General features: G+C 25.7%; 1 protein-coding gene across 1 annotated transcript in view; it reads right to left on the bottom strand.

Moving 5' to 3' along the window:
• Nucleotides 1–26: 26 nt before the first annotated feature.
• LOC103579862 (uncharacterized) overlaps nucleotides 27–25,214 on the bottom strand; it is a 36,030-nt gene continuing 10,842 nt past the window's right edge. The window contains exons 2-6 of the mRNA XM_053739915.1: nucleotides 15,116–15,162; nucleotides 7,371–7,869; nucleotides 2,504–2,616; nucleotides 2,095–2,443; nucleotides 27–1,796 (exon numbers count right to left, since the gene is read on the bottom strand). Of these exons, the coding sequence (XP_053595890.1) occupies nucleotides 1,566–1,796; nucleotides 2,095–2,443; nucleotides 2,504–2,616; nucleotides 7,371–7,403 (726 nt within the window). The 5' untranslated portion in view covers nucleotides 7,404–7,869; nucleotides 15,116–15,162 and the 3' untranslated portion in view covers nucleotides 27–1,565. The remainder of the gene's footprint in view (nucleotides 1,797–2,094; nucleotides 2,444–2,503; nucleotides 2,617–7,370; nucleotides 7,870–15,115; nucleotides 15,163–25,214) is intronic.

Below are 25,214 nucleotides of genomic sequence, written 5' to 3'. Positions count from 1 at the left end.
ATTATTGTCCTCGAATTCAAGTACCGACCAGACTTAGGTTTGATTCCTACCGTGAGCAAATTAATTATTTTTCACAAGTTGATATAATGCACTGCCATTTTATTTGAGGTTCGTTCTACAAAGCCACCAGACTGCCACCTGTCGGCACTTACGCACTAACACGCTTCGCGATTGCAAACAATTGTAGAAGAGATGAGAAAGAAAAGCAATAATGAGGTATGGAATAGAAAATCCAAGACTCTCAGAGCCATCATCAACGCACTGTGGTTCGTATCCAACAAAACACTCCACAAAGACCTATTTGTTGCCACAGTTAAGAAGAAATCTCGCGTTACAGCGAAAAATACCAAGCCACACTTGACAAACATCCGAATTCCCTAGTGAAAGACCTCCTAGAGCCCAGAAGTGAACCCACACGCCTTCAGCGTATTTGAACCCAGGACTTCACAGCGCTTTTACTATTTCATCTGCACTAGTGTATTTTGCAAATGGGTAAAGCTCTAATCTACACGTTGAACTCTATCATTGCAATTATCTATTGTCATTAGACAGATTGTAGTTTTTCATTTAATGCAAAAAAAATTTCAACCGAATGTCGAATATAAGATCAATTTATTAGGATCACTAATCGTGGTATAAAATTAATAGAATCAGTTGACGGCACACCATAAACAAACATCATCAAAGTGTGAAAATTGTAGAAAAAGTTACACAGTTAAGATTGCAGCAAAAAAATTTATATTTATACTATATATTTATTTTCATAATTAAATTAATTATTTACAATGTTTTTTACATGGCAGTAAATAAAAAAATTAAAAATATATAAAAAGATATTAATAATAATTAGTGCGTGTATAATTTTTTTTTTTAAGCAGGACGGTATTAAAAATTAAGTATACTGGGGTAAAATGGACAAGCAAAATTTTTTTTTTCCCACTGGAATTCACCAAAAAAATTATTCCCTCAATTCTTTATTCCATTTTACTCTAGTCGACTCAATTCACTCTATTAAATAATAGAATACTAAAAGAAACATAATTTACTAATTAATTTTTTCGATAGCTATGAGAGTTAACCTCAAAAACGGATTATGAGTCGGCGTTTGCTCGACTAGCCTTCGGTTCGCGGAACTAAACGCGCTCTTATCACCGAATTTTTTTTTAATCACTAATTCTAGTCATTGTCATGATTATATTCAGGTTTTTGATTATTTTTATTTTTATTAATAAATAAAAATCTCTAATCAGTCAAAATAAAAAATTTTCTTACTTTCAATTTTTCTATAATTAATTAAATAAAATAATTAGTTAGCCATTACTATTTTAATTATAAATTGTTAAGAACTGGCCGCGTTAAAAAATAATTGTAGGTAACATTAAAAATTAATAAATAAATTTATTTTTAATAAAAAAAAAAAAAATTAATGATTAGAATGATTTCGACTTGCAATTTAAAATTAATTATTTAATATTATTTTTATAATTAATTAATTAAAAGTGATTAAATAATTGGTAACAAAAATTAATAAATAATCTAAGGCGTTTGGTTGATTAATTAATTAATTACGTATCTGAATTTATTGTAAAATCATCTTTTTTTTTAGACGGCCTATGTTTTATTTTTTTAGTTTTTAGACTTGAGGGTCGTTTTTTTTTGGGCTTAGGTGAAATCTCACAGCTACATCCGCTTCTCACGCGAATGTGATCTAGTGTCCAGGGTGAGCCGTAACCAAATGTTGGAAAATGATGATCTTTGTGCCGATGCCTATGATGATGTTCCGTATTTCCATTTTCCTTAAAAATAAAAAAATTTATAAATAATTTTTAAGTAAAATTCGACAAGTCAATTTGGATGTAATCGAAATGAAAAAAAAATCATTTTTGATTTTTTATAGATTTTTTTCTAATTTACGGTAGTTATACTTTGGTCCTTCGAGCCGGATAACTTTTGTTATTTGTAAGCGAACCAATAGTATGGGAGCTTAAAAACTGGATTCGTACAATCGATTACTATCAATACAACACTTTTCAATCAATAATTTAAATAAAATCATTATTGAATTAGAAAAAAATTAAAAAAAAAAATAATTACCATAGTTGTAATTTCGGCAGACGGATCTCTAACCATAGCATAAGAGTATGAATACTTTTGTACACATCTTGACTGATTCATCAACTTTCGGTCGATAAATCGACAGGGTTTGTCCAGGACGTCCTGTCGGCACGAGTATTCGTAAAACCTCTGGACTTGATCATCATTTCTGTACAACTCGACGTACATTTCATCCCGATTTCTTCCTCCAATAGGTTCAATTATTTCTTTAACTGTCGGACAACAGTCGACGGGCAAACCTTCTTCGCCGCCTTCGTGTCGCAATACGTTTTGCATTTCGCGGTATGTTAATCCTAATGGACGTTTATTTATTTGATCTTCTTGTGACCTATTTAATTAAATAAATAAATAATTTTATAAATTATGTAAAATGTACAATATTTTTTACCATAAAGAAGTTCCGTGGAAAGATGTATCGCGGATACTGCGCGTTAAATTATCACGTGTTTCGTTGCTGGCGTCAACAAACCGCTGTGACAGGAGTGCGGTCAGCCAAACCACCTTAAAAAAAACCATTAATTATTTTTATTATTTTGTTGGGTGGCCATCAATATTTTCTTTTTTTTTTTATTGGATGCGGTAGACAAAGTGGTATGTACTGAAACGATGAGTTTATGTCTTGCGGTGCCAAGGAAATAAAAAATAAATTGTGGGAATAAATTCCTGAGGTAATTCCCTGAAGTTCAAGTACCCACATCAATATATTTCGGTTTACTTGCTTCCAAATACAAAATCGCTGATATGATATATGTGGAAAACTACTTTATTGTAATATATCGATGTGGGTACTCATTTGACGTAGAATGTTATCGACTATTCAAATAGCATATTCATTGATTTAAAAAAAAAATTTTTTTTCAAAAATAATTTTTCTTTTGTAATTGAGATAAAAAAAAAATAAGTTCTTACACTAAATTGGTGATGTAATTTACTAGTGTTTGAGTACCCACATCAATATTTTTGAAATAATATTATTTTGAGTACGAAACTGCGGATTTTTAATTACCGCGACAATTACAAAATTATGACTTTTTTTTAATATATCGATGTGGGTACTCATTTAACACAGAATTTTATCAACAACTCAACTCAAAAATTTATTTCACTAAAAAAAAAATTTTTTGTATCCAGTTAAAAAAAAAAATAAATAAAAATTAAATTGACGTAAGTACATTAGTAGATGTAAAGGTGTAATGACTTTTAATAACCTTTAGTAATCATACAAGTAATAAACCACGGTTTTAGTCACGGTACATAAGACGATATGACTCGAGGTTTATATCATGTATATATTATATTATTTATATCAAGTTTGCCACAATCTTTAACAGTAATCGTTCTTAACTGCATGTTCGTCGCTTGGATTTATTTTTTTTTTAACGTAATAAATAAAATACTTAGATACGTATAATGACACATGATTTAAGTACTTGATTAATTGAACTCAATAAAAATTTTTATCGTTTAAAAAATTTATATAACCGTTATAAAGATACGGATTTATTGTTTATGTTTTTGATATTTATATTTATAACTAATATTCTCTAATTACATATTAAAAATTTGATAGTTCATTTTTTCTAATTTCAAAATTGAGCCAAAAGTTTAAGTCTTAATTTTTACAAGAAAAAATAAACATTTGAATATAAATAAAGCAATAATATCATGGCGCCGTCTCGATAATTTTCTATCTCACATACTTTTATAATCAATATAATTATCTAATGATTTAAATATATATATATATATATATATATATATATGTAATAATGAGTCTGGTATGTGAAGTACAGGTATGGTATTAAATATAACACTGTCACAGGGGTCAATATACACCATATATATATATATATATATATATATATATATATATATATATATATATATATATATGTTATGGTAGGTTTAAGTTAGTACTTATATTAACACACGAGAGTACAACATGTACCTGTCGTTCAAGTCGACGTGTTGTAAAATACATAGAGCATAACCGGACAAGACACATAGATAAAGATCATTTTATTATATATATCTATATATATATATATTGAAAAATTTTTTTTGTTCGATAGGAAATAAGATTATTTATATTTATACTCTCTTAATTTTTTAGTGTACTTAGTATATTTATATTCTAGTAAAACTTAATTACCATTTTATTTTAATGTCTTTATTTTGTTGAAAAATATATTTTTTTTTAATACACTGGGCATTATAAATCAAATTATCGGCTAATCTATTGTAGATAAAGTAAAAATGTATATGATCAATTTTGTAGAGAATTAAATTTCCTATGAAAAGTATGTCTGTGAATTTTATGTTAAATTTGATAGTTAATGAGATATAATGAGTTTAAATAAAATAATTTTGAAAGATCAAAATATTAAATCTGTATTTTTTGTATAAACTAAATTATTGGATAATCTATCGAAAATAGAGTAAAAATGTATAGATACAATTTTATAGAGAATTAAATTTCTTATAAAAATTATATCTATAAATTTTTTCTTAAATTTGATGGTTTATAAAATACAATCAATTTAAATAAAATAATTCATTCAAACAAAAATATTAAACCAGATTCTTGTATACTGAGAACTATTAATTAAATTATCAGCTAATCTATCAAAAATAGAGTAGAAATGTATATGAACAATTTTGTAGATCATTAAATTTCCTATAAAAAGTATATCTATAAGTTTTACTTTAAACCTGATAGTTAATGAGATATAATGAGTTTAAATAAAATAATTTAAAAAGATCAAAATATTGAATCTGTATTTTTGTATTCTGAGAATTATAAATCAAATTATTATTATTATTAGCTGATCTATTGAAAATAGAGTAAAAATGCATATAAACAATTTAGTAGAAAATTAAATTTCCTAAAAAAAGTATATCTATAAATTTTTTCTTAAACTCGATCGTTTATAAGATATAAATAATTTGAATAAAATAGAGTTGAATTTAATTGTTAATAAAATTTTTAATAAACTTCAAATTATTACTATCTTGTTAACAATATAATTTATGTGAAAGTAATAAAAATATTTTATTATAGAGAATAAAATTGTCTATAAAATAATTTCTATCCATATTTATCGTATCTGTTACAGTTAAATCATTATATCAATTTAAAGATAAAAAAATTTTAATGATTGTTAGTTTCCTATAATTTATTACAATACATTACTTTGGATGTTAAATTCCATCTAAGGTATCACAGTAACAATAAAAATATATAAATAAATAAATTTATAGAGGATAAAATTATATAAAAAAAATCTATTTATTAATTTTAGCGTAATACTTAAAAATTAAAGAGTGCATTAACTCTCGAATAAAATATGATAATTAATTAATAATAATAATAATAGTGATGATAATGGTGTAAATAAAAATGTAAAAAGATGTACGTAAATTAAAATAATGGGTGACATGTAAAGAAATATAACGTAAAATAAAAGTTAGCATGTCCAAGGTGACTAAGTAAATGTTTATACACGTCAATCATATAAGATGTGATGTAGCCAGTAGAGTATATATGTCCGCTGTCTAAACACCCAGCGTGTGACTCTTTTATGTACCTTTCTATCTATCTACATACATACATACATTTCATTACATTATTAACATTTCTTCTGTTATATTTCACTTCGCCACTTTATTTCTATCCACTGCTAATATTAATATTATTATTATTATTTTAATTGTAAATAATTAAGAAGCATGACTCCGAAATAATATTTTTTTTTATAAATTTACTATTTATTTTTTTATTATATTAATAATGGTATACTTCCGGGAAAATAAGTTTTATTTATAGAGATTTAAATTTGTGTTAATATAAATTTTTTTCTCCCGCCAATAAAAAAATTCTTTATAATTTATTTAAAAAATAGTTTTCCCGCCAATAGAAAATTTTGAATCAATCCCGCGATTTTTTTCTAAATTTAAAAAAATTCTTTTTAACTGACGTCAGTACAATTTTTTTTTTTTCTACATAATTTATTTAGAAAATTTCAAATCCCGCCCGGGAATTTTTTCGGAATTTAAAAAAATTTTTTCAATTAATGTCTACAATTTTTTTTTATGGAAAGTTTAATTAAAACATTTCAAATTTTTCCCGCCAAAAAAAATTTTAAATCTCGCCTGGGAATTTTTTCTGAATTACAAAAAATTTCTTCAATTGATGCTTGTACAATTTTTCTTTCTCTAAAATTTGTTTAAAAAATTTTAATTTTAATTGTTTCCCGCCAATAACAAATTTAAAAACCAGCCCGGGAATTTCTTCTAAATTTAAAAAAAATTTTCTTAAACTGTCTGTACAGTCTTTTTTTCATTATAATTTTCATAAAAATTTAATTTTATAAAATCCGGAATGTAAAAACTTTATAAAATTTTTTTGATTCAATATTTATTAATAACATTTATCATTAGATAAAAATAAAAAATAATGAAATTTATCCAATTAGCATATTTTAATATTTTCAAACCCCAGTATATAAATATATATTTATACGTAGAATAAAATTGTCCTGTGCGTCCTTTTAGCTCCGGAGATAGCTATTATCAAATTATAGTTCGTTTATATATGTACGCATTTATCAATCTATAAATTGACAACCTGATGATACTTCATTCTTTTTTTCCTGTTTTAATATAAATATCATCCTATAAATTATATAATGAAGATTATAGTCATAGTGATAATAGGGTACCGATATACTATCTATTACAAAGTAGATTAAATTTTTGTATTGATTATTATTATTATTTTTTTTTAAATTATCGTTTCATCGAGGATCTGTGGGAAAAGTTATTGAATTGGTTGTTCGAGCTTCGATATCTCGATAAGTTATTAATGTAAAGAAAAATTTGCTCCTACACTTTTTGTAGTAAATTTAATAAGGAAAAATTTGAGCCCTAAGTTAACTCACTACGATAATTATATCCTGAGATATCAAAGTTTAAGTAATTAATCCCAGGCACAAATTTGATTTTTCAAATTTTTTACAAACTGATTAAACTCAAATATTTAAAAATGTAATGGAAATATTGAAAATTTTATAGATACATTTTTTGTAGTTAATTTAATAAGGAAAAAAATAAGCCGTCAAAAAAGTAATTATGATAATTAGGTACCGAGATACTGAACTTTTGAATTTGAAACAAAATTTTTTCCAAATGAGTGATAAAAAAATTTTGGTTAAAAATTAAAAAAAAGAAGATAATGATAATAATTAAGAACTTACCGCAATGAGAATTCGAAGATCTGCAATTCGCATAGTAGCTGGCCAGGCCAGCAATAAGGCCGTTGTACAACTTCTCCTTGTCGTTTAATTTTTACTCGCGCCGTTTATTTAAAACCAACAAAACAAAAAGAGAAAAATGAAAAAAAAAAATAAATTTTAAATCAGAAATAAAAAAAAATTGTAGAGTTATTTGCGTCACTCATCACTTCCTAAATACATAAATGACTTAATGTCATTACACTCAATGAAACCGTAATGTCACTATTAAATTGTTATAAATGTAATTGTAAGTATCACAATTATTGTCAATTACACAATGACAATAAATTAAAAAAATATAAATTACAATTAATACAATTAACCACTTTTTATTATAATCATTATTATTAATATTATTACTATTATTATTAATTATTAATTTACTTAGGGGCAATTTAATTGACTCCACGTCCACTTCTTGGGATTTAAAATTTTCCATCTGTGACAGGCTTCGTCTAATCTGTAAAATTTTTAAAACTTCATTATTACGATAGCAATTCAATCATGATTTATCTTATTAATTAATTAATTCATTAATAATATCTATATATATATATATATATATACTATTTTTTTGAAACAATTTTTTTTTACACGATATCTCGGTAACTATAAAAAATAACTATACATCATATATGGTCGTTGGAAAGGGAATTAAATTCTCTACAATTTTTGTCTGATTAAAAAATATCATAAGATCAATAGTTCAAAAATTATATCCAATCAAAGACCCGGTTCAAATTTCTATTTATATAAAAAATTTTGAAATTTAAAAAATGGCTATAACTTTTGAACCATTGGTCCCATGGATTTTTTTAAAGACACAAAAATTTTAGATCGATTAATTTCCTTTCCAAAAACCATATATGAAGTCTATATATATCGAATACTTAGTGAGATATCGATAGTCAAAGTTATAAGTGATTTGATATTAAAAATAATCATGATTTATATTTATTACCAAATAAATAATAATAATGTCGTGTAATGCAACAAGTAATTGTACAAGTTATGATTGGTTAATGCAAAAACGCCTCTCACTTAATGTTACACGCCTCTCTATTTATCAATGTCTCTAATCTCGTCTCCGATTAGAATAGTAATCGTTTTTATTAAAATTTAGGTAAAAATAGAAATTTTTCGTTTTTTTTTTTTTTTTTTTCTATTATTTATTAATATAATCGATAAATTAAAATTTTAATAATTAATAGTACACTTAAGATAGTGAGATAGCGATTAAAAAATGAAAATGGAATTTAATCTCAATAAAATGTTTAAATATCTAATATCCGTGTTGTTATCAGTGTAAAAAAAATAATTAACGATCTAATGATCGATAGTTGAAGAAATAAATAAAAAAAAAAAAATTACGAGATCGCGACTGATAGACTGAGACATTCACTCGCATCAACTCGTATTATATTATGTCGGATAAAATCTAATCCTATATGTCGCGTTTGTGTGCATTACACCAGCTATTTTAAACTTTAAGTGCTACTGTCATTACACTATCGTATAATATATCTGTGATTACATTGTCTTCATACGTTGATTAATTATAGTGTACATGATATTGCAGATTATATTTTTTTTTATTAAATTCTGAAATGGGAATTTCAGTTTTTGTATTCAATTCTAGGAAATTCAAGAATTGAGCCCCGATATATCAAAAACTAATAAAAATATGAGGAACTTTTTAGATACGTTCTTTGTAGTAAATTTAATAAGGAAAAGAATAAGCTCTTCAAGATGCAATTATGATAATTAGGTACCGAGATATAGGATTTTAAAAAATTAAATCCTAGATACAAATTTCATTTTCCATAATTTTGAAAACGTGATTAAACTCAAATATCTTCAAAAGTACTACAAATTTTGAAAATTTTATAGATGTATTTTTTGTAGTAAATTTAATAAGGAAAAGAATAAGTCCTTAAAGAAGTAATTATGATCATTAGGTACCGAGATATAGAATTTAAAAGATTAAATCCTAGATACGAATTTTATTTTCCATAATTTTGAAAACGTGATTAAACTCAAATATCTTCAAAAGTACTAAAAATTTTGAAAAATTTATAGACGTATTTTTTGTAGTAAATTTAATAAGGAAAAGAATAAGTCCTTAAAGAAGTAATTATGATCATTAGGTACCGAGATATAGAATTTAAAAGATTAAATCCTAGATACGAATTTTATTTTCCATAATTTTGAAAACGTGATTAAACTCAAATATCTTCAAAAGTACTAAAAATTTTGAAAAATTTATAGACGTATTTTTTGTAGTAAATTTAATAAGGAAAAGAATAAGTCCTTAAAGGAGTAATTATGATAATTAGGTACCGAGATATAGGATTTTAAAAAATTAAATCCTAGATACGAATTTCATTTTCCATAATTTTGAAAACGTGATTAAACTCAAATATCTTCAAAAGTACTAAAAATTTTGAAAAATTTATAGACGTATTTTTTGTAGTAAATTTAATAAGGAACAGAATAAGTCCTTAAAGGAGTAATTATGATCATTAGGTACCGAGATATAGAGTTTTGTTAATAATAATTTTAAAAAAATTTTTCAATTTTTAATTTTCTCGATTAGAAATTCGTTGTTTCTAAAATAAACAGTTTAAAAGAAACAATTGTATGAAAAAAATTAACTTCCAAAAAAATGTATTTCTTTATTTTATTGTAGGGTTTTTTGTTGTTTTGTAGTGTTTAAGACTCAATACTCATGTACATGAATATAATGTTTCTTTCAAAGACATAAATCGTATTGAAAGACTGGCAGGTTTAACGGCTCAATTTAAAATAAAAGACGGAACTTTGTTTTCTATTTTAAAGAGATGATTCCACGTGGTCAGGTTCGCGAAATCATTCTTAGTAAGGTATTATGTTAAACAAGAGGTTTAACATAACAATGTTATGAAAGGGAAGGATAAACATTCAAAAACCAGAGAATGCAAATCAATTGACTGAAATAATTTTTTTAAAACTTGGGAAGTATAAAAAAAAGAAACATTTCTAAAAATATGACTATTTCTTTTTTAAGTTAAAGTATTTTAGCTTTTAAATAAATAGACTTTAATTAATTTATTTAAAAGATCAGACTTTTTGCAACAATTTGCATAATTTTATACCAAATTTTTATTATAAGTTCTCGAAATATTGACCATTAATCCTTATTACACATAAAAGAAGCGGTTAAAATGGACTCAGTATAACACTGATGTGGTGCTAAAATAAATTCGCACCCGTGTAGAGGTGGTAATTAGCGGAGGTAGTAAGCCGGTGTGAACGAGGAATAAATTAGCTACGATCAGAGTTTGAGGGTATGATTATGTCTTTTGAGATCTACAAAACGGAAAAGAAAATCCATAGTAGCATTGTCTTTAGCAAGTTGCCTGACGAATGTCTTGCAGCAAGTTTCTTACACTGTCAAAAATTCCCATTAAATTTTACTATGGGTGCATTGTAACCCTGGTCCATAAGAAAACTGGTAAAAAATTTACAAGTGTCCCATAGTAAACGTATGCGCATAGGTCCCAATTGTGTCGTCTGCGCATACCGTTTACTATGGGATACTTGTAAATTTTGTACACTGTGAAAAATTCCCATTAAATTTTACTATGGGTGTATTGTAACCCTGGACCATAAGAAAACTGATACAAAATTTTCAAGAGTACCATAGTAAACGTATGCGCATAGGTCCCAATTGTGTCGTCTGCGCATACCGTTTACTATGGGATACTTGTAAATTTTGTACACTGTGAAAAATTCCCATTAAATTTTACTATGGGTGCATTGTAACCCTGGACCATAAGAAAACTGATACAAAATTTTCAAGAGTACCATAGTAAACGTATGCGCATAGGTCCCAACTGTGTCGTCTGCGCATACCGTTTACTATGGGATACTTGTAAATTTTGTACACTGTGAAAAATTCCCATTAAATTTTACTATCGGTGCATTGTAACCCTAGTCCATAAGAAAACTGGTAAAAAATTTACAAGTGTCCCATAGTAAACGTATGCGCATAGGTCCCAATTGTGTCGTCTGCGCATACCGTTTACTATGGGAAACTTGTAAATTTTGTACCAGTTTTCTTATGGTCCGGTGTTACAATACGCCCATAGTAAAATTTGTTGGAAATTTTTCAAAGTGTAGGTTAGATTTAAACAAGATTTGAAGAAGATATATTTCATAAGTATACTTGCCAAAGATTTCATCAAGTCTTGCTTAAGATTCTCCTTAAAGACTTGCGGAAATCTGTAGAAATAGTCTGCAGCAATTTTTAACCAATATGTCTACAATATATCAATGTTAGGTCAGAGTTGCTGCAGAATTGCTTAAGATATCGGGTTTCTTTTTCTCCGAATCACTCCAAGCTCAACACACAGTACCTATAATTGACCCAGTGGTCCTCATTTAAATTTAAAGTGCTACAAATTAATAATATTATCACTCGATAAAATTATATTGAATATTTAGTGAGCGCCACTGAATTTACTAGACTAATGCTGGATAGACGGCTCAGGAAGTAACGAAGTAAGGGTGGCCATGTCCAGGTATCTTAAGCAATTCTGCAGCAAGTCTCAGCTAATGCATCTCAACAGATTTACTTGACGTATCTTACAGAAGTATCTTGCCTCAGACTTGTCCAAGACTGATGATGCAGACTTGCTGAAGACTGAAGATACAGATTTACAGTAAGACTTCCTTAAAAATGCTACCAGGGATAATGAATATGAAGCCGAAGCTAGCGGCCGTAATCAGTAGCGGCCAGGCAAAAAATTGCTGGTCGCTACTTATTGCGGCCGCTAGCTTCAGCTTTATATATTGAATAAATTTTAAATGATAAATTAATCATTGATTATTTAATTTTATTTCCCTCGCTGATTTAGTCTACAAAGAGACTTTAATCATAAAATTCATATTATTAATTTGTGAGACAATAAAATTTTTTTTTTGTATTTGAAATAAAATTCAACTGCTGACAGTTTAAAAATTAAACCACTTCCTTTTTAACACAGGGAAAAATTTCATCGTACTGCTACTAATGTTTTTTTCACACCGTTCTCGGAGTTAAATTTAACATTAATAACCATAACGTCAGAATAACGTGGACTTATACCGTTTTTTTATAGTGTGAAAATTTTCTCTGTCCCATCAATACTTTCCATCTAAGTCTCCATAAAATCAACACCAATTACCGGGTGTAATTTTGAGCAGTAAAATTATTCCTAAGCTAAGTCCTTCCTCTAAGAAATCCATATCAGCAATTGATTATCTCAATTTATAGTGTTAAAAAAAAAAAAAAAAAAAAAAAAAAGAATCAATCGATGAAAATAAAAAGAAATAAAATTCCTTAGGATAAATAATGATCGTAAGAATAATAACAATAAATAGTGATGATAATAAAATTTGATCTACATAATATGATAATTTAGTTGTTATAGATTTACCAAAGTGAAAGTATGGATTATAAAATCATAAATATATACATTTTTTTCAGTAAGTATTATAATAGTAACAGGATTAAATAAACATACGAGCAGGCAGAACGCCTACATGTTGGATGAATAGTACTAAAGCATAACTAACTCGCTTATAGTAAATCGTAAATGCCTTTAAACATGGTAATCATCAATGAATTATGTTTGAATGTTTCGTTGAAGCTTCTGTCCCAGTAATTTTAAGTACTCATACATTCATACACTCCTACTCACTAAATCCCTTGTTTATTTATTTATTTATTTATTTGATTGTAATTAAAATATCTATTTATCTAATTGCGTAATTTAATCATTTAATCCACCTATCTTAATGCCTATTATTTATATTATTATTTTCTGACCTCGTAATAATTAAGAATTAAATAATAAATTATAGTATTTTTATTTTCTAATTTGAATACTAAAGCTTGAGCTTTGATATCTTGATGAATAATAAAAATATGATAAATTCTGTAGATACATTTTTTGTAGTAAATTTCATAAGGAAAAAAATGAGCCCTTAAATAAGTAATTATGATAATTAGGTATCGAGATATCGAGTTTTGAAGTATTGAGTCAAACAAAATTTTGTGTTTTTGGTTTTTTATCAAGTTTTTGAGCTCATATATATTCATAACTATCGATAATATGATAAATTTCATAGATACATTTTTTGTGACAAATTTCATAAGGAAAAAAATGAGCCCTTAAAGAAGTAATTATGATGATTAGGTACTGAAATATCGAGTTTTGAAGTATTGAGTCAAACAAAATTTTGTGTTTTTGGTTTTTTATCAATTTCTTGAGCTTATATATTCATAACTATTGAAAATATGATAAATTTCATAGATACATTTTTTGTAGTGCATTTAATGAGAAGAAAAATGAGCGCTTAAAAAAGTAATTATGATAATGAGGTACTGAGATATCGAGTTTTGAAGTATTGAGTCAAACAAAATTTTGTGTTTTTGGTTTTTTATCAATTTCTTGAGCTTATATATTCATAACTATTGAAAATATGATAAATTTCATAGGTACATTTTTTGTAGTACATTCCATGAGGAAAAAAATGAGCGCTTAAAAAAGTAATTATGATAATTAGGTACCGAGTTATGGAATTTTCAACGCGATATAAACTAAAAAAAAATCATAATCTTATTTAAATTGAACTCAACACCTTTTTTTGTTAGTGATAATTATAATGATAATAATAATTGTTTCAATTTAAAAAGTCGAATGATTAAGCCATAAAGTCAGATATCAAATTGATAAATTGTTGGCAAACAAGTTAATTATCATAAATAAATAAACCGATCATCGATCAATCATATAGAGGAATAATTAAATATTAAAATGTTGAAATAATTATATTAATAAAAATAAAAAAAGTCAGTGCCGGATATATGAGAAAATTAGTAGCTTATTGATAGATAAAAAAAATGATCAAGGATATGTGTTGGCGTTAGCAATCATTTTATACAATCAATCTTGTCAACACTGTGCTGTGCATGTCAATAGTCAATAGTCGATACTAAACAGTATAAGCGATTTTAAATTGACTAGATTGATATAACAATGACATTACAAGTTGCGTCTTTGTGTCTTTAGTCGTTGTCTTGTCATCGATAATTCTATTACACTTAACAACACTCTAGACAAGATTTTTTTTTTTTTATATATGTCTACGACCAGACAATAGAAAATATAAAAGGCCAAAGGTGGGGCTTTAATTATTTTATTTATAAATATTTATCTAAATTGATTATGAAATCAATAGATTTTATTTTATTTTATTATTGCTTATCGTTTTTTATTTTTGTGGCTAAACTATTGAAAATATGAAAAAAATTGTAATGAACAATTTTGAAGAAAATTTAATTCTCTATAAAAAAGGTATCTATAAATTTTTAACTAGATTTCATAGTTTGGGTACTAGAAATTATTTAAGTGAAAGTCAAATTTTTATTAATATTTTTTTTTTTTCATGTGAATTTAAAATGATATTGTGACTAAATTATCAGAGATACAACAAAAATGATAAGCACTCTTTTTATAGGAAATTTAATTCTCTATAAAAAAGGTCCTTATCAATTTCAACGTAAGTTCAATAGTTTAGACGTTTTTATTTAAAATAAAATTTAAAGTAATTTTGAGTGATCATTATGCCCTTTATTTTGAATCTGTAGTAAATTAATTTGTGCAAAAAAAAAAACTTACTTAAATTTATATATTTTGTCCATGGTTCTCACGTTTCTTTAAAATTTCTGAAAAATAAAAATATAAATTTTAGTTAAAGATTAAAAATAAATAATTTATGTATAAAATCAATAATTATAATTTTTATAAATCTGATATATATAAGTATGGATAATCGTAATAAGTAATAAGTATGAGATTTGATCATGATCCTTAAGCTTAACTCATCAATAATTATATTAAGTTCAGTCTTGTGTATAGTAAATAAATGTAAATATGAGTGAGTGTATGAGTGAGAGAGATAAAAGAGTTAATGAGAAAATTAGCATTCAAGTTTCACGGTATGTCCAACAACTAGTGGATTGCGCATCCAAGATCACAATCTAAATGTCACCGTACACAGTCGCGAGCAAGTTGCATCTGCATAAATACTGATTTCCGCTATAATCCATAATCTCACCGGCATCGGCAATCAACGTTGGTCAAGATAGATAGAGCAATAAAAATTATATATATATATATATATAGATATTTTTTTTTTATGGAGAAATATTTATACGGTATTTTCATTTTTTTTTTTCTCATCATTTTATTGTCACCTATTTTTCCTCATTATAATTAATTTTATGTACTATGTCTTATTATATTAACTGACTTTTTTATAAAACAAAAAAATTCATTTATATATCTCATGTAAAAAAAATTTTTTTCGACTTATAAATTCAATTTTGTTTTATTCCAAAATATATATACTCAATTTATTTTATTTTAAAATTTAAAAAAAAATGAGCTAGCGAATCGCAATCTGTTTTATTGAACTCTTTAGACTTTTTTCTCCATTTTCAAAAAAATATCTCATTTAATTCTCTAATATTTTTTTTTAATAAAAAAAATTCAAATTTTTTTGAATTCCAAATATATATACTTAGTTTTTCTAATTCCAAAAAAAAAAAAAATATATATTAAGCGCATTGCAATCTATTTAATGAAATCCTTTAAACATCTCTCTATTTTTTAAAAAATTACTCATTTACTTCTTTAAACTTTTTTTTTAATAAAAAGAAATTCAAATTTGCATAATTCTGAAATATATATCCGTAGTTTTTTCATTGTATAATTAAAACAAAAATAATTATCGGACTGCAATCTATTTAATTAAATTCTTCAGACTTTTCTCTATATTTTCAAAAAAAAAATTATTCGAAATATCTTATAAAATTTTTGAGAAAAAAATTTTATCTTGAAACAAAAAATTCAAATTCTTTTATTACCAAATATATGTTCACTTTTTTGGCTGTAAAATTTTCAAAAAAGTAGTTAGCGCATTTCAATTTGATTTTTTTAATTCTTTAGAATTTTCTCTACATTTTCAAAAAAAAATTTTCCAAATATTTTATTTGCTTCCCTTAAAAAAAAAAAAAAAAAAAAAAACACTATTAAAATTAAAAAATCAAAATTCCGCGGATATAAAATTTCATCACATAATAAATCAATCGGAAATAGTTACTAAATTCTTACTTTCAAAACAATAAATACCAGGATAAACTATAATCAGGCGCCATGTCAATCATTACTAATTTATATAAAGGTACATTTATATATATATATATACTTGTATAGCTATTAAATTTTCACGCGTCACGCGTCACTACCGACGTATTCACCTTTATTTATTATTACCATTATCATTATAATTATTATTGTTATTAAACTTGTATCTACTATACACCTTTTATGTTTTTTTTTATGTCTAGTTATGTATTTTATGCGTGGTTTATCAATACGTGACACTCGGCAAATCCGACGGCCACTATAAATATATTAAGAATGTTGAAAATAAAAAAAATGATGATTAAAAAATTGCGAAGTCTAATTTGAAATAATAACATATTTCCGTTTATATTTATCGATTACTATTATCATTACTTTTTAATTAACTACATTAAAAATGTGATGAAATTCGATCAAAAATAGTCTTTTTAGTCTTTGATAATTTTTTTTTTTTTCAAAATTATGAGATTATAGTAAAAAAAAAAAAAAAATTCAAAAATTAAGATGGAAATTTAAAGAATGTAAAAAAAAAAATAAAAATAAACAAACGTGTTTAAACAGTAAAATATTTCTCACAGTAATTAAGAAAACTTTTTTTTTTATTTATTTATTTTTTTTTTTTTAATTTTTACGGTTAAATTACAAAGGCAATTAGACACACCAAGTTAGACATTCAGCGTGTGTCTTAAGATTAAAAATACACATTAAAAAGATATGTTAAATATTTTTGCACGAATTTAATATGTAATCAGAAGACGACTTGTTGAGAGTATGTGACCTTCAGGAGAAATTCGAAACATCACGTTTGTATTAGTCGAGGTTACTCGGATGTTAATTCACCATTCAAAAACTCCCTTCAAAATATTGTTATATATTTTTTTTATTTTATTCGTCACCAAAAAAAAATTTTCCTTAATTTTCATTCATAACTATTTTTAAAAGTAAATAAAATTTTTAATTTTTAGTTCAAATTTAAATTCAAATATTCACCGAAAAATTTCAGTCAAAATAATTTTATATCTTTCAATCAATTTTTTTTTTTTTTTTTTTTTTAAGGAAATTCGGATGACCCATGATCCCCATGTTGCTTTTATGTAATTTGAAAAAACAATTCCAATGGTTCATTTTAGCCCCCCCCCCTTCTTTACCCAGTTTGACCAATAAAAGTTAAAAAAAAAAAAAAAAAAAAAAAAAACAATTTGCTCTCGTCTTGTAAGAATTTTTTTTCACTTCCGCGACTCAATAAAAAATAAAATTTATTATTTATTATTACTAACATACTTTGTAATCCTAATTACCAGTTTAATAAAACAAAAAGTATATAAAGTAAGTAAGATATATATATATTTAGTATTTAAATAAAAATAAAAAATTGACAAGACCTTGAAGGTAATTTGCGTTAATGAGTTGAGCAAACGTTAGTACAAGTAATACCAGTCTATGGCGCCAGAAATTTACCTGTTCATTTATCTGTATAAAAAAAAAAAAAAAAAAAAAAAAAAAAAATTTCGTCCATCAGAAATTTTCCTCTAGACATTTCAGTAATTTTCCATAATTTCTTTATTGTTTTTTTTTAAATTTATGAATAAAGTGAAAAAAATCAGTTAATTAGAGAAGAAAAATAATTTTAATTATAGATAATTATTTAATTAGATTTATCTATTAATTGATTATTATTTAATTACTGTCCTGAATAATTATTGATAATTATGGTAATCAAACAAGTTAAGTACTGGATTAAAATAAATTATTTGTAAAATGTTTTGTGAAAAAATGAATTTTAAAAAAATTTATAGATAATAAATTCGCTGACGATTTAAATAATCGGCATGTTAACACTGGACACGTTTTACTTTTTATTATTTTTAATTTATAATTTAAGTGTAATAAATATGGCTATATATATTCAAATTATCCCTTGGGAATTTAACCATGTTTTAGTTTTATTTAGTGGGTGATTAAATTTTATTCGAATATATAATTATGAATTTTATTTTTTTAGGATTTTATATTATGTGGGACACAGATTTTACTTTTTAATATTAATATCCGGGGTATTAAGGACAGATAAAAAAAAATTTTTTTATTTAAATCTTAATTTTTGAAAAAAAAAAAAAAAAAAAAAAAAAAAAAAAAAAATTCTAAATAATTTCTAAGAAAAATCAATGAAATATTTTACGTAACTTGAATAATTATCAATTAAAAAAATATCCTAGCGAGCAATAAAAATTTATTGAGCACCAGGATTTAATGGCGCCATATGATGATTAAATAAATAATATCTGACTGATGAATAGCCTGAAAAAATATTATTAATTTAATATCCTTCATTAATTATCGAAACAAATAATAAAACTTCGTCTTGAATATTTTTTTTTTTTTTTATTATTATTATTATTAAATAAATTTAAAGAGAGTGATTGGAAAAAAATACATGGCAATATTTATTTTGAACTCGGTGCCAAATAAATGTTTGCTTTATATTTATTTAAAATATAACGAGTTGTTAAAAGGATAATTATAATTTGAATGACAGATGGCGGAAAATATTTATATATATATATATATTTTTTTTTTTTATTTAAAAAAGATTGGAGATTTAAATTTGATGAGCGTGAAAGAAAGTTCTGAGTTGTGGAGTTAACTGTATTTTTTAATATGTATTTATATGTGTGTAATTATAAGTAGAACGTATATATGTAGGTATACATATATATATATATGTAGGTATGTATGAAAGAGGAAATAAGGTGATGGACGCAAGTAATTTACATGTCGGATTATTATGAAATAGTATTTTGATCATACCTGTGTTATGTGCAAGAAATAAGTATATATATGTGTATATACAATATATATATATTTTTTATATAAATAAGGATGGAAAAAGTGGATCATGGACTTATGAAATTGATTGAGATTTAAAGGTTTTGACGACAAGAATATCTAGGTTATTTATGAGATTACATGAACGAATGTGATGACAGAAAATTTTCGCATTGGGTACTTATATTTTTGACACTAATACGGAGAAATTATTCTTGTTTGAAATTCTATGGTGTCACAGTAAAACCGGACCATGTTGGCCACCTGACGGAAATTGAAATAAAGACATGCGAAAATTACCATGGTCATAGTAAAATTGACAACGATTAGAGTCATGTAGGGTAAGCGTGCGCACACACATTCACTTCGAACTGAAGTGCATGGGTTTACGCACATTTACTTACTGCGAAGATTTATCCCACATGGCGCTGTATCACAAATTACTGTAACCACACGGAAAAAATTTTTTGGTATCCACAAGATAAGACAACTTATGGCAGCAAGTTTCTGCCTTAATAAATGGATAACAAAACATTTGTTACGATTACAATGTTTTCGTAAAGATAGCAAATTGTTTGTTGTGCTTAGAAATGCTCTCTAAATCTGAAACAGTGACTATTCACTGTTTCACAGCTTTAAGTATACGAAGTGGTAACTTATAGCTGTGAAATAGTGTTATACACTATTTTTCAGTAGTTTTCACTGTTTCAAATTTTGTGAGTGATTTATACACTGAGAAAAAAAAATCTTTTCAAATCATTGTATGTTCTTACCACAATAAATTATGCTATTAAAATTTTTTAATCTAATGTGTTTTTTATGCAAAAATTTGAAGGTTTCATTCAAAATAATTTTCTTAATCCGAAAAACCCAAGTTTACTTCAAGATATTTCATTTTCTTTTTCTTTTACATTAGTGTAATAAATTTTGATTTTCTTCTGTCACGAAAATGATTCTTCGCGCTAAATATGAAATTAACCATTCAATAATTTATATCTTACATATATTTTTTTGTAATTTATGTCATGTATTCTCACAACAAATTCACTTTTTAATTACGACGAAATTTCATTTGTTACTATAACAAATTGATTTGCTGATTGTCTTTGAACACACATTAAATGTATTCTATGCTTAAGGCCATGAGCAAAACAATTGTTTTTCGTACAATCACTTAAAACACATTTCACGGTGTCTTAAATATCTATAGATTGCTTATATAAATTAAATGTTGATGGTATTTGGCAAGTGTTTAAATTTTGACTACACGGAAAAAAAAAACTTTAAAAATAAGTGTTTGAAATTATAATCCGGAACTTGGGTGTCAATATAGGGACCTTTAACATTACAAACAATAAATTTTATAATAGTCGTCATAAATTTTTAATGTTTAACTTACTCTCTGAACATGAATTAGTGAAAATAAGTGGACATTCACTAGTTCCAAGTGCAAACCGAACCACTAATTTCAAAAAGTGGTTCGGTTAGCACTCAGAATTAGTTAATATTGACTTATTTCACTTATTCATGTTTAGAGAGTACGATTTTTAAAGTTCAAAAATGAATTTTTCCTGCAGACAACAAATTTAAATATTTATCCTATAATTATTTACGTTTTAATTATAATTTGAAAAATTTTGAGTATGATAGTATATATTAACTCTCTAACAATGAATTTGTGAAAATCGGTTGACAATCACTATTTGGCAGTGAATAATCACTTGTCAGTGAAAAGTATACCAGTATTTGAATTAATGACATACTTTTCACTAGTAAACAGTAAATAGTCACTATTTCAAATTTAAAAGATTACTGATCACTTTATCATTATATTTCTTGTCATTTCTCAATTTATAAAACTCATTTTTTTCCGTGTATAGATTTGGTTTTACAGTGTTAACACTATAATAATGACGACGAAACTTTTTTTTTCGTGCATTGAAAATTTTACTATGGTCATAGTAATTTCTACACGGAGAGAAAATTATGGTAACAGTTACAATATATTATGGGAATGGTTCCCATACTGCATGGTAACCGGTTTTTTTTTTATTTTGATTATAGGAACGGCACCCATATATATTATGGTAACCATTCCTATAATTAGGGGTATAATTCCCATATGGTATCGAAATAGCTCCTATGAAATCATGATAATGGTTACCATAATATCATGGTAATGGTTACCATGATATTATAATAACCATTACCATAGTATTATGGTAATTGTTACCATAATATTTAGAAATTATAATAAATTTTTTTTTGTAACGAGCGTTTTTTTTTTTTACTTAAAATTTTGTAATATACATAAAAAGGCTTCTTACAAAAAAAAAGAATTATTATAATTTCTACATATTATGGAAATTATTACCATGATATTATGGTAATCATTCCCATACTATTATGGTAACTATTCCCATAATATTATGGTAATCGTTACCATAATATTATGGTAATGGTTACCATAATATCATGATAATAGTTTCTATATATTATGGGAATGATTAGCATAATATTATGGTTATGTTTACAATAATATTATAGGAATAGTTACCATAATATATAGGGCTTATTCCCATATAGACTTAGGAACCATTACAATGTGGTTATAGGATCGGTTACCAATTGCTTGTGGGAACTATTCCTATGAGTATGGTAATCATTACCATGATTCTTTCACATGCGATATGGAAACTGTTACCATAATGATAGAAATTGTTCCCATACTTATGGAAACTTTTCCCAGAAAGTATGGGTCTATATCCCATAATCCCAAGTAATCATTACCATAACGGTATAGGATGATATTTCATAAACGTACTAGGAACAGTTACCATAATTTTCTCTCCGTGTACATGTGTTTATTTCAGTTTCCGACAGGGGGTCAACATGGTCCGGTATTACTATGACACCATAGCATTTAAAACGTAAATTATTTTAGTTAATTTGGGTGTTTAATTATTTTGGTGACAGAGTTCCGATGTTCTTTGCATGTTTTTTTCAAACTTTGAAATATATTTAAAAAAAAAAAAATACATTTTCTTAGTTATCTTATATTGCTGTCAAGAAAAAAAGTCTGAGGGAGTTTGAAAAAACTAAAAATTTTTTGATAAAACTTTCTTCAGAATTAACATTCTCCAGATTTGAAAGCCTTAAAATTTCACTGAGTAAAAATTCCAATCCATCAGTCTAAAGTGAGTCAGATCCTAAGAAAATTCCATCGAAATTCTTAATATTAAATCTGCAGAATCTCAGTTACTCCCCGCAGAGAATACAAGATAAGATAAATAATATTTAAACCTCTTACCCTCCCAGGCCTGTACTATCTCTACAACTCACGTACACTCAACAAGTGTAATTGCTTAAGAATTTACCTCCACTATTTACCTCCACTCACACACACACACATAATAATACAACCAACCAACCAACAGTTGAGAATAATTTATTACCAACCAATAAACATCAATGACTGCATTTAATTCTACATCTCTAAAACAATATTTAGTAATCACTCTTAGCTTTATTTGTTTTACTAGCTTGTTAACTAACTACCGCTTGACATATTATTATTAATTAACTCCGCAATAAACACACATATATAAACGTATAAACATTTTTCTTAATCTAACGCTGGTTTTTAATTATTTGCTTACAACTTAATAATTAAATAGAAATTTATAAAAAAATCGTTGCCTACTTTTAATCAAATCAGAGTGCAGTCATTAATTATTATAATTATTCATGCAGTTAACTTTGTTAATTAATTATATTCGTCGCGACGTAATGAATATTTATCTTTTTTTTTTTTATTACTATTTAAATTTTTTTTTATAGACTTTGTTTTGAAGCGAGGAATTTTTTTTGAACAAAAAAAAAAAAATAATGAAGTAGAAGGGTACAAAAGCTAGACATAATAAAAGTTATTGTTTTGCTTAGTCAAAACACGTGACATGTTTCATTTTATGAGGCTAATTTTTTTTCATGTCACACGCTAAATTATTATTTATTTTTAATTTTTAGCATTTTCTTCTCGGTATAGATTTAATATTTATGCTATTTTTTTTTATACGCAAAAAAAAACAGCTCACTTGAGCCAAAAATAAAAATGTTGCCCAACAAAAATTTTTTTGTCGAGTTAAGTCATGATAAAGTTCATAGAATTTCGATAATGCAACAAAATTCATTATTTTGAGTATCGCCAAAAAAATAAAAAAATTTGGAAAATCCAAAAGTGTAGACTTCAATCGCTCATGATAATTTTTAATATTCTATTTTCTTATTATTACTTTGATTATATTATTATTTTAATCATTTTTTTAGTTTTTTCTCTCAGTTTAATTTTTATTACTTATTTTTTTTTTAAATATCCCGCCTTTTCTTAGATGTCGAGGAAAAAGAACTATGATAGTAATAAAAATAAAAAATGGCGGCTAGATTTTCCATTAATTAACGGTTTTAAGTTTTCTATCAGTTACGATTGAATAAAAAGGATTTAGAGTGATTTTCAAAGGAATTTTTTTGACAAAAGATCTAAAAAAAGTAGCGTTCTGATCGATTTTACGATTTGGACATTAAAATGAGAATAACTAGAAAACAATGCGGAATTTAAAAAAATTTTATCAAAGATAATTTGTAAGAAATAAAATTGCCTATAAAAAAGATCCTATGACATTTTGTGATAAGTCTGATAGTTTCGCCAGAAAAGTAAAAAGATCTCGAAAATTACTATAAATTTGACTTCAAGCTCCAATAACTTTTGAACAAATGAATTTATCAAAAAATGATAAGAGATTTTTTTTGTAAAGCGTTTAATTCCCTACAAAATTATATCCTAAGCTTATCTGTACAATGAGCCACTGCCGAGATATAAAATTCCAAACTTAAAATTTTATTTTTCCCATGTTATTTAGATGGGAAATTTAAAATCGCCATGAGCGACCTCTAAATATTAATGTCAAGAGCTCATCCTTTAACAGGCATCTTATTTCACCTCCCTGCAACTATTTAAAAGGGAGTTTCGAGAAAAAAAAAATAGTCGATTTCTTTTAATCAGTCTCATATATATATGAATATCTAATTCTTTTTAATCCTTTTTCCTAAAACGATCCCGTATTATTTATTAAAAACTAGATCAAAGTGATACCCGATCTCTATTCGCTGGAATTGACAGCCCAAAAACTGCATAAAACGAGCCGAAGATATTAACAACAACAACAGTCTAGACATACTTGTACCTTCTATTAATAGCCAAGATTTCAAACAACAAATCATATCATATCAAATCATATCATATCAAATCACACATCAGATTATCCCCCAGAAGCCTTCTATAGTTGACCCGTTTCTTTTTTTTCATTTTTTGGTATATATATATATATATATATATATATATATATATATATATATATATATATATATATATATATATATATATATACAAATAGATGAAAGCCAACCGAAGTAAGAGGATAATCGTCAACGGACGAGTTAAGCGATTAATTTCTTCCTACCTCAGCTCCTATCACCTTGCCGTTCATCTCACGATCAATTTAATAAACCCATGTCCATACATATATTTTTATTTATACATATACACATATATAAGTGAATAAAAGCCGCTAGAAAACTGTCTGGCTATTTAACATCAACGAAGACAGGCAAACACGCACATTTGTCGGCAATTGATGCCGCGGATGATTATAATTTTAATTCTTTAGGCTAAACACGTATTTTATTT

The sequence above is a fragment of the Microplitis demolitor genome, chromosome 6, assembly GCF_026212275.2.
Source record: "Microplitis demolitor isolate Queensland-Clemson2020A chromosome 6, iyMicDemo2.1a, whole genome shotgun sequence".
Classification (NCBI taxonomy): domain Eukaryota; kingdom Metazoa; phylum Arthropoda; class Insecta; order Hymenoptera; family Braconidae; genus Microplitis; species Microplitis demolitor.
Note: the sequence above shows the minus strand (reverse complement) of the source record. Positions and strands in the feature narration are given on the sequence as shown.